General features: G+C 34.3%; 1 protein-coding gene across 6 annotated transcripts; it reads left to right on the top strand.

Moving 5' to 3' along the window:
* The first annotated feature begins 306 nt into the window (after positions 1 to 306).
* On the top strand, positions 307 to 14,236 carry LOC135586731 (uncharacterized). 6 transcript variants are annotated; one of them, XM_065113864.1, is made up of 15 exons: positions 308 to 488; positions 631 to 781; positions 2,354 to 2,448; positions 2,787 to 2,848; positions 2,939 to 3,030; positions 3,112 to 3,247; positions 4,972 to 5,058; positions 6,164 to 6,251; positions 6,717 to 6,824; positions 7,760 to 7,860; positions 9,334 to 9,399; positions 9,496 to 9,583; positions 10,343 to 10,403; positions 12,923 to 12,986; positions 14,049 to 14,236. In XM_065113864.1, the coding sequence occupies exons 1-15, from the start codon at positions 431 to 433 to the stop codon at positions 14,181 to 14,183; spliced, it is 1,392 nt and encodes a 463-aa protein (XP_064969936.1). In that variant the 5' UTR covers positions 308 to 430; the 3' UTR covers positions 14,184 to 14,236. The 6 variants fall into 6 exon arrangements, 4 of the variants coding, with proteins under 4 accessions (XP_064969937.1, XP_064969939.1, XP_064969936.1 ...); XM_065113865.1 differs by lacking the exon at positions 6,717 to 6,824 and having other exon boundaries at positions 307 to 488; XM_065113866.1 differs by lacking the exons at positions 12,923 to 12,986; positions 14,049 to 14,236 and adding an exon at positions 10,892 to 12,130.
* Positions 14,237 to 14,274: the final 38 nt, after the last annotated feature.

Here is a 14,274-nt window from a genome sequence, read left to right as displayed (position 1 = left end):
GCGTAAGGTTATATTCTGCGAGGATTGATTGTCTTCCTTTCTTGTGCTTGAGATTATTTCCCACTAACTCCGAGTGAGTATTATTATCACATACCGTTGGATGATAATAAAGACATTGGCCGGTAGATTGAGTTGGATAGATAAAATATTTATTTAAAAAATATATATATATATATATATATATTTTTATTTTTTAAAAAAATAGGATAATCGACTAATTTCGGGTATTCGCCCTTTATATTTTCTAATTAATTCTTAATATACTTCTGAAAAATAATAAAGAGCTCGGACACGACAGAGCACGATTCAAAGCGGTGAGTCGTTAAGGTCTATCTTGCGAGTCTTCCCTCGGAAGAAGCCTCTCTCGTTCACCGCTTCCGTTTGCGGCTTATAAGAGGCGGCCGTTTGGTCTCCATCCGATAATCCAACAATGGAGCCGGCCGAATCTTCTCGCAGCAAAGAAGACTCCGACGTCTGGGCCAAACTAGGTATTCCTTCCCTCTCTCCATCTGCAACAATGCTTTAGGGTTTACCGCATGTTTCATCTTCTTGCAAGAAGATCTGTCATTGGTTTCTTGTGCTTGTGGTGGTTCGACCTCCGATGGGTGTTGATTCTTTGCTGCGGTGCAGTGCCCACTGATTCCACGTATCCCCCGATAGAGATAAGATCGCGGGAGGCCGTCATATGTTCGGAGATTACGAGCTCGTCGATTGAGAAGCATCCATGGTGCGAGATAAAGTGGAATCCGGACAAAGATTCGGCGATGATTAGAAACTTGAGGTTTGTAATTCGATGTCTGAAATCTTGCACTTTCGGCAGTGGTTTGTTGATGCTCGGGTTGTAAGACGTCTTTCCTTGTTTAACATTTTGTTTTAAACCGGTGATGAGGTGTGTCAAACCACACTCCGAGTAAGGAGTGTCTTCCTTGGCAAGAGCATTTCTGGATTTGTAGGAGTTCTCCTGGCTAAGGATCAAATTTGGATAATTATTATAGGTGGAAGTATTGGCTTTTCCTTCTGAAAGAAATAGGCCTTGTTCCCAGCTCTACACATTTTCTTAACTTTATCTTTCCTGGCTATGGTTTTTGGCGATCCAAACAATTTTATTCGATGATTCAAGGGTACCAAATGACTTCTATATTAGTTTGTTACACTGAAACCACAGCAACATCAAATTAGTTTACAATTATATATCCTTGTTTGAGCCACATCATAGAAAATGCTCTTTTTGCCATCGTAGAATGATATTTGGAGTTGAAATCCATGTTAAACACTATGTCAGTGCTATTTGTTGAGTTGTAACAGATAGGGTTACATCAAAGATCAAATTTAAGTCATTTCTTTTTTTAATGAATGAACTTATCAACCATATACAAAAATGGAGCATGGTTAATTTTTTTTGTTGATGACATTGTACAATTTGATAAAAGTTCAGTTGAGATTAATTTAGATTTTGAGTTGTGGAGGCAAACCGTAGATATGAAAGGTTTTATAATGAGTAGGACTAAGATTGAATGTGCCAAGGCCAATTTTTGGCAATATTCAAAGAAAAGCTTAAAATGTAGTTACAATCGATTGATAAGTTTCTTCAAGTAAAAGTTTCGAGTATCTCAAATCTATCAAATATGTAGGAGAAGTTGACAAAGGTATTGTTCATGGAGAAGAGTGACTTTTGATTATTGTATGCCTGTTAGATGAAAAGGAACATTTATGTGACAATTGGAAGGCCAAACATGCTTTATATATGAAGTGTTGGGCAGTTAAAAAGCATCTACAAAAACTCATTGTGGTTGAGATTAGAATGTCAAGATAGATGTGTGGGTTGTTATTACAAAATATAGAATAAGAATTATTTCATTTGTGAATAATTAGGTGTAGCCTCAGTAACTGATAAAATGTTGCGAATTCATCCAAGATGTTATTAACATGTTTGTAGGTGACTATAGATGCCTTGGTTGAATGAGATGAGTTTATCATGCTTAATGGTGTTAGAAAACACAAGGGAGAGAAACTTTATGAGAATCAATAAGAAAGATTATAATGCTTTTGATTTAAATAGGGATATTGTCTTCTACAAAGCTTAATGGCAGTCAAAGATTCATGTAGCCAAATGTAACTAACCATAAGTAGATGGGACGCTGAGCTGCTTGTTGTAGTTATTCATAACCCTTTTTTATAAGAAATTTCACCAACACTGAGCTGCTTTGATAAGAAAATCTCACCCTTATATAAGCAATGTTTATGTAGTGTCTTGTATGATAATTTAGCACTGGTTGCTTCTTATCTGTAAAGCCTACATCTCTTTAGCTAAAGTTGTTATTCTTTTGCCTTTTCGCTACCTTTTTGGATCAAGTTCAAATGTCATCATCATTGATGGGAAAGTTGTTGGAGAAGAAACAGTGAACATTATAAGTGGCAGTGAAATCACTTCAGGACCTGATAGAGAAGGTTAGATTTTTTTGCCTTGACTATTATGTTCTTCTTTTACTCAATGCCTGTTCGTTTAACTCCACACTTCATTACTCTTACGTGTTGAGTTTGTCACGTCTTAAAATTGTCTATTTGTTTATGATGTCATGGTTTCTCAATTTTAAATGTCCTTTTTAATTGTGGTCTCAAAGAAATAGGTGTCTAAATTAGACAGTCTTTTTGGCTTGTGCAGACTATCTGAAAAAAAAAGGAAAATATAAATTAAGGCTCTTGTAACTTGAACACAATTAGTTATTTTCTTGGTATTGCATTTTAAGCTAACTTTCTTTTTTTCTTGTGCTGGTTCTACTGATCAGTATTCTTGACCTATATTTTTGAGGCAATGCCTTCTCACAGAAACAATGAAAAAATAATAGAGGTCTCTTCTTTTTACCTTGTGCCATTTAATTTATATTATGTTCTTTGTTTTCTTTATACTGGTTGATATTGCTAGTTTTCTATATGCTAGATATCATTAGATGTCGAGCATGCAAAATGCAGCATATGCTTAAACATATGGCATGATGTTGTGACAGTTGCTCCTTGTCTCCATAACTTCTGGTAATGTTTTTGTCATACATGCCTTTCTTATATGAGCATGCTTTTGGATTCTTCATTTAGAACTTCCCTTCCTTCATACAGTAATGGGTGCTTCTCAGAATGGTTAAGAAGGTCATCTACCAAGTTCAACAATAGAGCACAAAGTGTTGTATGTCCACAATGCAGAGCAGTTGTATTTTCAGTTGGAAGAAATCATTTTTTGCATAATATTGAAGAGGTTGCTGTTTCCACCATTTTTTTCACTTTTATTTCTATTCTCCTCAGTCATTAGCTATCTGTTCCTTTTTTCATTGTTAAATTAACAATGAAATGAATGCACATCACAATAGCTTGTGGCATGTTCATATTAAGTGATATATTCTTTCTTTGTGAGCCAGAATATGCTCCAGAAATTTGCAAGATATTTCTGGTCTACTTGCGAGGGCTAGGTTGAATCCCAGTTCAAAAAATAATGTCTCTGTTGCAGATGCATGCTCGTGTTACGACATGCCTCTATCATCTAAGATAAAAAATAAAATGAATTTGCACCTGCATGCAACAAGATCTACCTACTAGTTCAAAGTTGAGGTATGTCCTATCACGTGTTATGAAATACTTAAGCATAAGTTATTAATAGTTGGCTGTTGAGTTGCATATTCTAATCGAATCCTTATTTTCAAGTCTATAACTATTTAAGTGTCATTATTTCCCCTAGTCATGTCTCTACATAAAGTCCAGATAGTCATGGCTTTCACTATGATTAATCTAGGAACACTGCCATTTTGCATGAACATACCATTTTGGTGCATGATAGCCCACACAGATGGTCCCTTGTAGGTACCATTTTGGTGCATGATACCGTATTTTAGTGTCTTTTATGCATGTCAGTTTCCTTTTGTTGACTTCTTTAGATGGATTTTTAAGTTGATCTGGGAGTATATGGGTAAACAGTTGGTTCGTTGAAACATTCGTACCCTAAAGGCCACTTTATTGTATTGTTGCATTTGGAAAATGATTGTGTCCTTGAATATCTGTTCCATTTCTTATAAAAAGAATCAGAGGCCATTTGTGGTTTTAGCTCTTAATGGTGTTGAAGGCATCAAAGCCTTTAAAGAATGGCTTTTTTCACGTGGGTGTGAACTTAATGTTGTGATTGTGGCTGCTAGTCTTGTTCCAAAGAACAGGAAATAATTTGGCAGCAACTAACTACTACTGCGATGGCTACAAGTGTTCTCCAAATGAAAAGACATAGCTCTTAGTCTCTATGAATCTATTCATTCTTATTGTCTCCAACCTTTTGGATTTCGCTTCATTTAACAGATGAGAGTCAGATAGGATCACATGTAGTGCTAGATGGGAGTTGGAAAGAGGGTGAAAGATGTCTTTCTGGAGTTAACAATGAAGTAACTCTAAACCTTTTCTTGCATCTATTTTGTTTTCTTTCTTACTTCGTATTTTTTACTTTACCATGTGCCATCATGGGGTACAACTTGCAGCAATTTCTTGTCCACAACTTCTGCTGTTCATGTAATTTCATCTTCTTCCAAGGTTTCCCAAGTGAGAAAGGGAGGACCTGTATCCCACTCACAGGGACTTCAATCTTTTATGATTCTAAATTTTCAACTTTTATTTTGAAAAGATATCCCGTCTTTGCAACCAACAGTGTGATTTACTTTATTGGGACATGAGTATCAAGATAAAATGTCTATATTTACTGAATTGTACTTTTTTCTATTAAAGATCTATTTTGGATGAATTTACTATCTGACATTTTTTTATGTGTGTATCAAGATAAAATGAACAAGGTCATATGTATTTCTCAAAGATGTCATCAGATAGCTCTTTGGGTTTGTTGCTTCATGTTGTTCTGCTTGTTTCTATTTTCCCTCTACATTTTTTTGCTTTGAAGTTCTGATTGTTCTTTTTGTAGTGACTAAGCTGATTTTTAATCTCTTTTTGTAGGCTATCTTGCAAACATTTTCGTCTCTAAAGCGTTCCGATGAAGAAATTGCTTTATTGAATACTTATGCTTCAATTAAGTCTAATATTGTAAGTCCTCTATTCTTTAGTTTTTATTTGTAAGGTAATATTTGCTTATAAAAATTATAGAATGTTTAGTGATACTTTCTTTCTGAGTTCTGATTCATATTGCTCAAGAGTGTATAATTTCCTAATTATTGGACAAGCTAGACTACCAGCTAACTCTTTTCTTTTTTCATTCTGCAAAATTGTTATGGTGGAGACAGAGAAACTTTTTGTATATATAATTACATCAAAAGACTCTATTTTCACTGAGGAAAGATCATTTAAGAATATTATGCCGAGTGAAAATTATTCCATATATTGAAGTTATTATTTGTTGCTTAGCTATAGTTTCTTGTTGAAATGCATCTGTTTCAAGCTATTGTATCCTTTAAATATAAATAGAAATTTTAGTCTTGGCATCATTGTACTTGTTTTTTTTTTTTTTTTTTTTTTTGAAAAAGAAGAGATATCCAATATGAGATGAATTGTATTTCCAAACATTTGGTGATAATGCAGCTAGTGACTCAAATATATGTGTACAAGACATGACTCATAAAAGACATAAAAATGATCAGTCAAAATCATAGAAACATGATACCGGTTAGTTTGCACCTTCCAGAATTAATATTTGATATTTGTTAAGCTTCCTGTGCATTTACATCAAGAAGAGGAAATAGTTTCTTTGACACCTAATTGCCAGCATTCTTATTGTCGGTGCAGATTACCTATGAAACATACTCTTTAATCATTATGATTCACAACTTCTTAGGCCTTTGAGCTTCTTCATGTATATGCTTCCTGCAAGGTTTGAAATATCGTATCGTACCGGCGTTTCGACATTCGCTCGGTACGGTACGATACAGTATACCGAGCGGTATACCGTTCGGTATATATATATATATATATACACCGTCCGGTAACGGACGGTCCGTGTATCGGTCAGCTGACGGATCGGTACATACCGTCCGGTACAGGCGGTATTATTCGAAACTGCATATCTTGGCTTCCTTTGCCAAAATGCTGAGTTGATTGCAACATTGTGCATGAGTTCTATAGCTAAAATGTTGAGATCATGAAACTGTTGTTTATTTGACTGGTATCTGATGCCTCAGTGCATTACTTGCTGCAGGTTGTGGGCATGCACACATCTAGAAAGAGGCCACACTCACTTTCTAATGATGACAGCAACGAAATTGCGCTTCCATGTCCTCAATGTGGTAATTTACCAACTTATCTACTCTAATGAAGCGTTTGTGTGGCTTATTGTTATAGGTTATACCTGGTATTTTCTCTATATAATTTAGTGGTTCTTAATTTGATTTTCTTGTGAGAAACAGATATCATGTTTAAGAAAATTTTATACAAAATAACTACTAAACCTCACAGGCCTGGTATTTAATATTTTGAAATTTCTGATTGTATCAAAAAAGATCTGAAAAATCTATTAATATTAAGTGACAAGTTGTGAGATACTTACTAAAATTATTGGGAAATTAAATTAATTTTTCTTGCACTGATGCATTTAAATTAGGTCTTTGAAAAACTTTTCTATGGCCTGCACCCTGTTGTGCAAACTTGGATCATTCACTTTTTTTTTCCATCTTAAATTTGAAAGTAGCTGCTGATTATTGATTCTTTTCTCATGAGGGCGCGCCATATTGTTGATTTAAAACTTTGAACAGGAAATGAACTTGGTGGATTTAGATGCAACAGAACTACCACTCACTTGCACTGTCAAGGATGTGGTGGAATGATGCCTTTTAGATCTGATTCTGTTGTACCACAAAAGTGTAAGTGCAACAATCATCTTATTTCTTTGTATTTTAGCATGGATCAAAAGAGAAGTTTCAGTATATTTTGGTATACAATTTATCGACTTTTTGTTCTATTTTCTATTTCTGCAAAACTGATGTACATGCATAATCACGCTGCCTGAAATCGCAGGACTGATTCCTATTATATGCAATGCATCAGCTACCGGCCTATATATTTCTCAATATTAAAAGAGAGGCATAATTCATTCACCTATTTATTATTAAAAATATAATTTCTTGATTTTGTTTACATTTATATTACTCGTTCGACTGATGTTAAATACTGAATTACTGATATTACACGAAATGAGTAATATGTTAAGTTTCTAACTATTACAAAATTTTCCTGCTCTCATTTCTTTCATTCTCCATCATTGTTTCAATTTCATTCTTCGGTTTAAATAAATATTTTCAGTTAATTTCTGTGTATTTTATATCAAGATTTACATATAGAGTATGCTAAGTGTTCATTGAGACGATCATGCTGATTCATCTTTAATTTGAATTCATATGATGTACTTGGAAATCTTAAAAGTAAATCAACTAATGATTTGTTTATAGGCATATAAATTAAGCTAGTTATATGAGTCAAATATCTCATGCTTCCATGTCGTTGTCTGACTTTGTTCCTTAAATCATTTAATCTCTGGCTGTTCGTTGCTTCAGTTCATGTAATTAAACCACACTTGTCAATAAGCTTCTTATTTTGATACTTACAGTATATGCTATGCTTAATTTTAGGGAAACGAACAATTATATCCATGTCCAGTTTGATATCATGCAATTCTTCCATAATATGTTAATAATAATGGCCACTATGTTTTTTTATCATCTTTTTCATATTTTTCCTTGACTATCTTGACCACATTTTCAGTGTGCATTTTGTTAGTGTTAAACCAACTTTGTTGCAGGCTTAGGATGCGATAGAGCATTCTGTGGGGCTTACTGGGCTGCTCAAGGTGTAGATGCAAGGGAATTCAACATGATTTGCCATCACGAAACATTCAAACCTGTATTAATGCTTCCATGATTTCTCTGTTTGTTTCTTTCCTATTCATAGTTCTCTCGTTGTTATCTCTCCTTGTATGACTGTGTCTTTGTTGCATTTGCATCATATTATGCAATTTTAATTTGAGTTTATTCAGTATCTTTTCTATCTGAAATAGGCAAATATCGAGATTTATTTATGTGATACATTACTACCATCTGGAAATTTATATTTTTGACGCCCTTTGTTTATAAATTTTGGACAACTTACCGCTTAAGCAATTATTTTGATTTTTGATATTCATCAACCTTTTGAGGCTTGAGAATAATCCATACCTAGTGTGTTAATTTTTTTTTCTACTTAAGTCAGATCGTGTTCTATTTATATTGCTATACACTAATTATTATTTGGTTGACATGTGATTCTTGTAGCTCTTTGGTTTTCTTGGTAGGTTGTCTTATTTTGCTACATGATCAACTTTCTATGAAGAGACACCAAGAAAAATTGTAACTAAAGCTTGTAGAATGGTGCACATAACACCCCTATTTTCTGTTCCAATGTTATTGCCATTTGAGTTCTTGCCAGTCACTATGAGCTGACATAACTCAACATGTAAGGTATATGGCCTAGTCTCCTGCCTTGCTGATATCTTTATACGGTTTGTATTGGGTGATACCGCCCATTTAAGTTCCTGTGATTCTTTATATTAAGCTATATTATGCTGACCAATTTCACTGATTAGGACAGCTAGTAAACATACAGTAAACAATATCTAGTTCCCCAGCAAGAAATCTTAGGAGCGGGTGGACTGTTAAGTTACTGACAGTTGCAAAATCTTCTAGCTTTGTGTACAACGCTAACATTAATGGTACCCTGTTTTCCTTTTGTAATGGCATTGCTTATCTCAGACATCTTAAATACTGTACAAATTTGCTTCTGCTTCTATGCTAAATTTCTAATGACTTTCTGTCTCTGTTTTCGTTTAGTGGTTTTATGTTGCGCTTCATTTTGGGAATTGGCTCATAAGATTTTTATAGAATAGAAAGATGAGATAGACAAGTTTGTTAAATATTATGAGCATAGAAAAATCTTTTAGGTCATATGAAATGGTTAGGTTCTCATTGATTCAAAATTCTTTTGATAAACAACACCATTGACAATCTGATTGGAACTTGTTTCACCATAAGGAGTAATGATTCTACTTATTAAAAATATATTTAGTTTCCATTTTGTCTTGGTGATAAGTTGGTTGTTTTTAGCTCTTTATGAGGAGTTTGGATGATATTATCATTCTTATGAAGGGTGGCACATTTTCCTGATTTGTGCATCCAGTTATTGACTTAGTTCTCTGAAACTCTATCCACCTAAATAGTTGGTGACGACACCAACAAGTGTAGATTATTTGCAGAAGATTTTTTTTGGCATTTTTTTGCAGCTTGGTCTAGTTCCAAATTCTTTGTCCCTATGCTGATCTTTTCTAAGTGTTTTTCTCTGCAGGTCTCAGAGCGTACAATTTCAAGAATTCCTGAGTTGGTTCACCAGAATAATCAATTTGAAAGAGATGTATGAAGACATTCTAATGCCATCTTTATTTGCAGTATTCATACTACTATGCTTATAGTAACTCCGCTCTTATTATGTGAAAAATTGTTATTTAAGATCACAGAAAGGTGTATACAGCGAACAGGGAAGACACTGCAGGCTGTCATCTCAGATTGGATCATAAAGTTTGACAATAAAGAACTTGGTAATGTTCCATTTGCATGGTAAATGGGCATTACATGTTTGTCTTTTTCTTTGTTCTACTCATTTTTTTATATGTAAGGAAGGAGCGATGCATGTCTGGACCCGTAAATACTGGCTGGTATGAGCCAGTCTAGGCGAAATGACAACCTTTGGTCCATAGAACTATGAAATAATAGCTGTAGCTTATAAAGCATACAATAGCTTTCAAGTAGCTTACTCATTTTTGGGGAGTCAGAGTATCATTGCATCCAATCTCCTATTAAAATTTCTTTCCTATGTCGCTAGTTATAAATTTTCTTTATGTGGTCTTGGGCAGTGGAGAGGGGCTTCTTTAGATTCTTCAGTTGTTCATTGCTTTCTTTTAACTTGGCATCACTGCATCAACATCAGATGTATTAACCACATTGGTTAGAATTTTGGGTGGTGGCCTCCAATGTAAAACTTCAAATAGAAGTTTTTTTATTTTAGTGTAGTATGTGATGTTGTAGGCCGATTTTGTCCATGGTAATAAGATCCAAATGTTTGGTTCCTCTCCTACATAACACATTACCTATGATTGTTTATAGGTTTTCCTTATAACTTCTAGTATACACGTTTTCACTACTGGGCATTGTCATCATTCAAGTAATTCTAGTGTGATAAATTTTTAAAAGAAACAAGGTTTTTTATAAATCCTGACATAACTGTTTCAAATAGTTCTTTTAGTTTCATGGTTATTACTTCTATAAACTACCATCTATATGAGTTTCTTCTTGTGCAGATAGAACAAACCTGCAATTGAATCATGTGGAGATGATCACTCCCATGACACACCTTTGCAAGTAAGTTTCACATGGTGTGATACATAAAGCATTACATAGTTTCAATATTTTACCCCTTTTTATAGCGTTTTATTGATTTGGAAGATTTAAACACCATCTCTTTTGATTCTTTGAATTCCTAGAGTGAAAATTTATTCTTGATTATGCATTTTAAAGATATAAACTTGGCTAAATGCAGCAGTATTAGGTACTTGAACTGGTAGATGTGTTTTCAAACTGTGCTGTCAGAATTTGTTTGTTTCTTTACCAGATTTTTTACTATTGTACATGAGCATCCTGGGTAAGGACTAAATAGGCAGGTGCAAATTTGCCAGCTCTCTTTTTTTGTCCCCCTTGGTAGATCTTGCATGAGAAATTGCATATGTAATTCCCCACTCTGGAATAACTGCATTATCAAAACATGTTCCTATTCACATTACCTCTGACAATGCCTATTATGTTCTTTGCATGTGCTGAGTCTTATATCTTATGTGTACTATATTCTGTAGGTCAAGAAATCTCAGTGGAGCCAGTGACCATTGTATCTGCTTTCAAGATAGAAGCATAGCTTAGTTGTGGATAATCCATGCATATTAGACACACAGAGAGAGTGTATCAGATTCTGAATTCTGAAGTCCTGCCTATCTTGATAGATTGTATATTGGTCACAATCTTTCTGCATGTACACAGATCCTGCCAATCAGGGATTGATGGTGTAGGGTAGTTAAGAATCTAACCTTTAGTAAAAATTTCATTTGAATTCTTGTCGGCTGGCGGGAAGATTTATCATGCTTGATTATCTTTTACAATGCAATCATACAATATCATTTTTGTGTTTACTAAGAATTGGCCAGTGTGAGTGGATAATTCTCTTTCCACTTGACAAAAGAGGAGCCGGAAGTGGGGAACTGTATTGCCTGAATCTTGATCAAAGGAATCTTAAGAGAGGTGATTGGTGGTGAACAGTGGTCAGTAGAGGGATTTGAATAAAAGTCAAAAAATGAAAGGCCCAGCTGCGTAACATCAAAGCATTTTTTAGTACTTGCAGACTTACACCACATGGGACTCATTTTTTTCGAACCTTGGCTGTACTTTGGCAATAAAGCAAGTAGCTTGTTTGACTAACAAGTGATATTAAGAGATGTCTTTTTTATTAGATCACACATTTATTGACGATTGATGGCTCTAGTAGGACCGTAAGTTAGTGATATCAAGAGATGTCATTTTTTATGAGATCACAGATTTATTGAAGATTGACGGCTCTAATAGGACCTTCTTCCAATTCGTTTATCGCCTGATGAAATGCATTGCCCCAAACTTTTAGTCATGCTGCTTAATAAATATAATGCTACTTAATCAATATAATACACTTTTAAACAATCTAAATATAGTTTTTTTTGTTTTGTTTATGTTACTATATGGAAACAGTTGTCAGTTTTATGTTAAACCTGGATGAAGCTGTTAAATGTGTTACATATGAGCTCAGTCTATGTTTTCAGCTCTTCATTCTCTGCTCAAACTGAATTCTGTTTGAGAAAATAGTTCAATTGATTATTGGCATACTTATGTTCTGGTTTGGCACAAACTTGTTTCAAGGGTCTTTTTCATTAGCAAGGGATTTGAAGGGAAAGGGAACATGTTCGAGGGGTATTTATAGTTTGTTGACATTTAAGGGTGAGATGATGAGGTTACTTGTGGGCTACTTCTAAAATTTTCCATGACCCTCAAATTACTTTACAGATGAAAAAGGTTGCGCCACATTGAAAATCAAGAAGTTCAGAATCTAAAAAAATAGAAATTCAGAATCTCAATATCAAATCGCTCATAGTGGTCAATTGACTGAAGAAGTGAACTATTTAGGCTTTATACATTAGGACGAGAAAGGAGATCTTCAGAGATGTGCGGCATGGTTAATAGCAACTGAGTTGCAGGCCTTTGGTGGCATCTTAGTCAAGGACAATGGCTAGGTAGTGATGCTGCATACAGGTGTGCAGGACAAGTTGGCAGCAGCATACATTAGATTGAGAATACTAGGCACAACTATATAATAATAAAATAATATTTTATGATGCCCTAAGCATTTTGTTGTCAATTTTCTGTTAGGCCTGATTCTTACAATCTGAGCTTGGGATGAACCTGAGGTAATCTAATTCTTCTGAAGGAAACTTGCTGGCATGATCATATGCATCCCTACATTAAACATTTCTTTGTTTGCAGGCCTCGTCATTTTTACATACTTTCTGCTATTGTAATATGATTAAGAATGCCCATTCTCTCAAAGAATACAACTGTTTATCCCATGGCAGTAGGTGTGTTTATTTTGGGTCTATAGGTGACATAGTGAACTAAGATTGTTTTTGTTAGTAACTAGAGGTGAGCTTTTCATTATCTTTTGTAACTCTGTAAGTTGTCATTTGTTAAACAGTTGATTGCCATCAGGTTGTATGTGTGACTTTTAAATCATCTTTTTGGGTTAAAATTGTGTCAGTGTTCATCTTTATCAAAATGATTTGTTAATTATTCGTTTCAAATGGATGCAGTGATTGTTATAACAAATTGGTTGATTATCTGTTATACTGGTTTCGCGTGTCATTGCCTAGTCATGTAAGTGCTTTTTCACAAATTCTGTTAGACTTTTATGGCACTTCGAAGTGTTAGGCATTCACCTATAGCTTGTAGATCTGTGCTTATTGGCATGGATTTTATGTATGTGCTGCTGAATTTATATTTGCACGCTTCTGCAGTGACAAGAAGTTAAAAGGGCCAGTTCAAAATAAGATTACATTAATAGTTACTTGCAAGATAAAGAGTCTTCACCATCCTTTCTAAGTTCTTGTTTGCATTAGAAAGCAACCAAAGAAACATGAATTCTCCAAAACACATGCCTACTCAGAATCAGATGCTGATATTTAAACACATACCTATAAATATGTTTGTGCAAGATATTAATACTGCAAAGATTCATGCAATTCTGTTGAAAGCTCTTGATCCAAAATCCCCTTTGAAATCAATATTCACTAATTTTTTTGGCATAAGTATTTCAATATGGCTGCAATTTGGTGGGTTTGATCAGTTATATGCAATTTCATCATTCTTAAATCTCATCAAAAGGTTTATATTCTTGATCCATTCATAATTGTCTTTGATCAGAGTAATTAAGGTATGCCATTTTCATGTTTACATTAAATTAAAAATGGACTCATCAAATTTATGAAAAAGTTTCTAGTATTTACCTTTTTTTCTAAGAAATAGAATTGTTCATGTTGGGATCAGAATTTATTCCACTAGAAAAAGGTATAATGTTTTAAATGTATAGGATGTTACAATGCACTTGCAACCCTTGTCTTATGATAAAAATAATGGTAGATACAATGGCCTGGAAGATATTTTATTTTGATAATCTGTGACGAGTGCCAGATACCTATTGTTTACGGAAGTGTTTATGTGCAGCATCTTAATTGCCATTAGAGTTTGGAAAACACTATCCAGGTGGAGTGAATCACCAATGAGAAATTTCAGAAGTGATTCAGTCCACTCAATGTTTGATGAAACATTTCTTGTTTAATTCTATTATTGGATGTTATCCGCTCTCAGATGAATAATAGATAATGAAGTTGATGAATACTAACATTGTCTGGTGCTCATCTTTGATGGTCCACTGTTCAGCTTCTCCCGTCTGATGCATCGAACAGGGATAACTGCTGGTATGGTCATCTCTGTCGTACCCAACAACACAATGAAGAACATGCCAGGAAGAGAAACCATGTTTGTCGCCCAACTAGGGGGAACATAAATATGTAACATCTTCTATATTTATATAATTATTCTCAAGGCAATCTACCAAAAATTGTGCAGGTACTGTGAAGTCTTTTCCTTTGTTGTATCTATTGTT

The sequence above is a fragment of the Musa acuminata genome, chromosome BXJ2-6 (genome assembly GCF_036884655.1).
Source record: "Musa acuminata AAA Group cultivar baxijiao chromosome BXJ2-6, Cavendish_Baxijiao_AAA, whole genome shotgun sequence".
NCBI lineage: Eukaryota > Viridiplantae > Streptophyta > Magnoliopsida > Zingiberales > Musaceae > Musa > Musa acuminata.
This window is presented reverse-complemented; position numbering and strand designations above follow the sequence as displayed.

Excerpts from the sequence above, each read along its gene's own strand:
- LOC135586731 (XM_065113864.1), top strand. The coding sequence starts at position 431 with ATGGAGCCGGCCGAATCTTCTCGCAGCAAAGAAGACTCCGACGTCTGG. Across the intron at positions 9,400-9,495 it reads ATAATCAATTTGAAAGAGAT|ATCACAGAAAGGTGTATACA; the intron begins GTATGAAGACAT and ends TTGTTATTTAAG. Across the intron at positions 9,584-10,342 it reads GTTTGACAATAAAGAACTTG|ATAGAACAAACCTGCAATTG; the intron begins GTAATGTTCCAT and ends CTTCTTGTGCAG.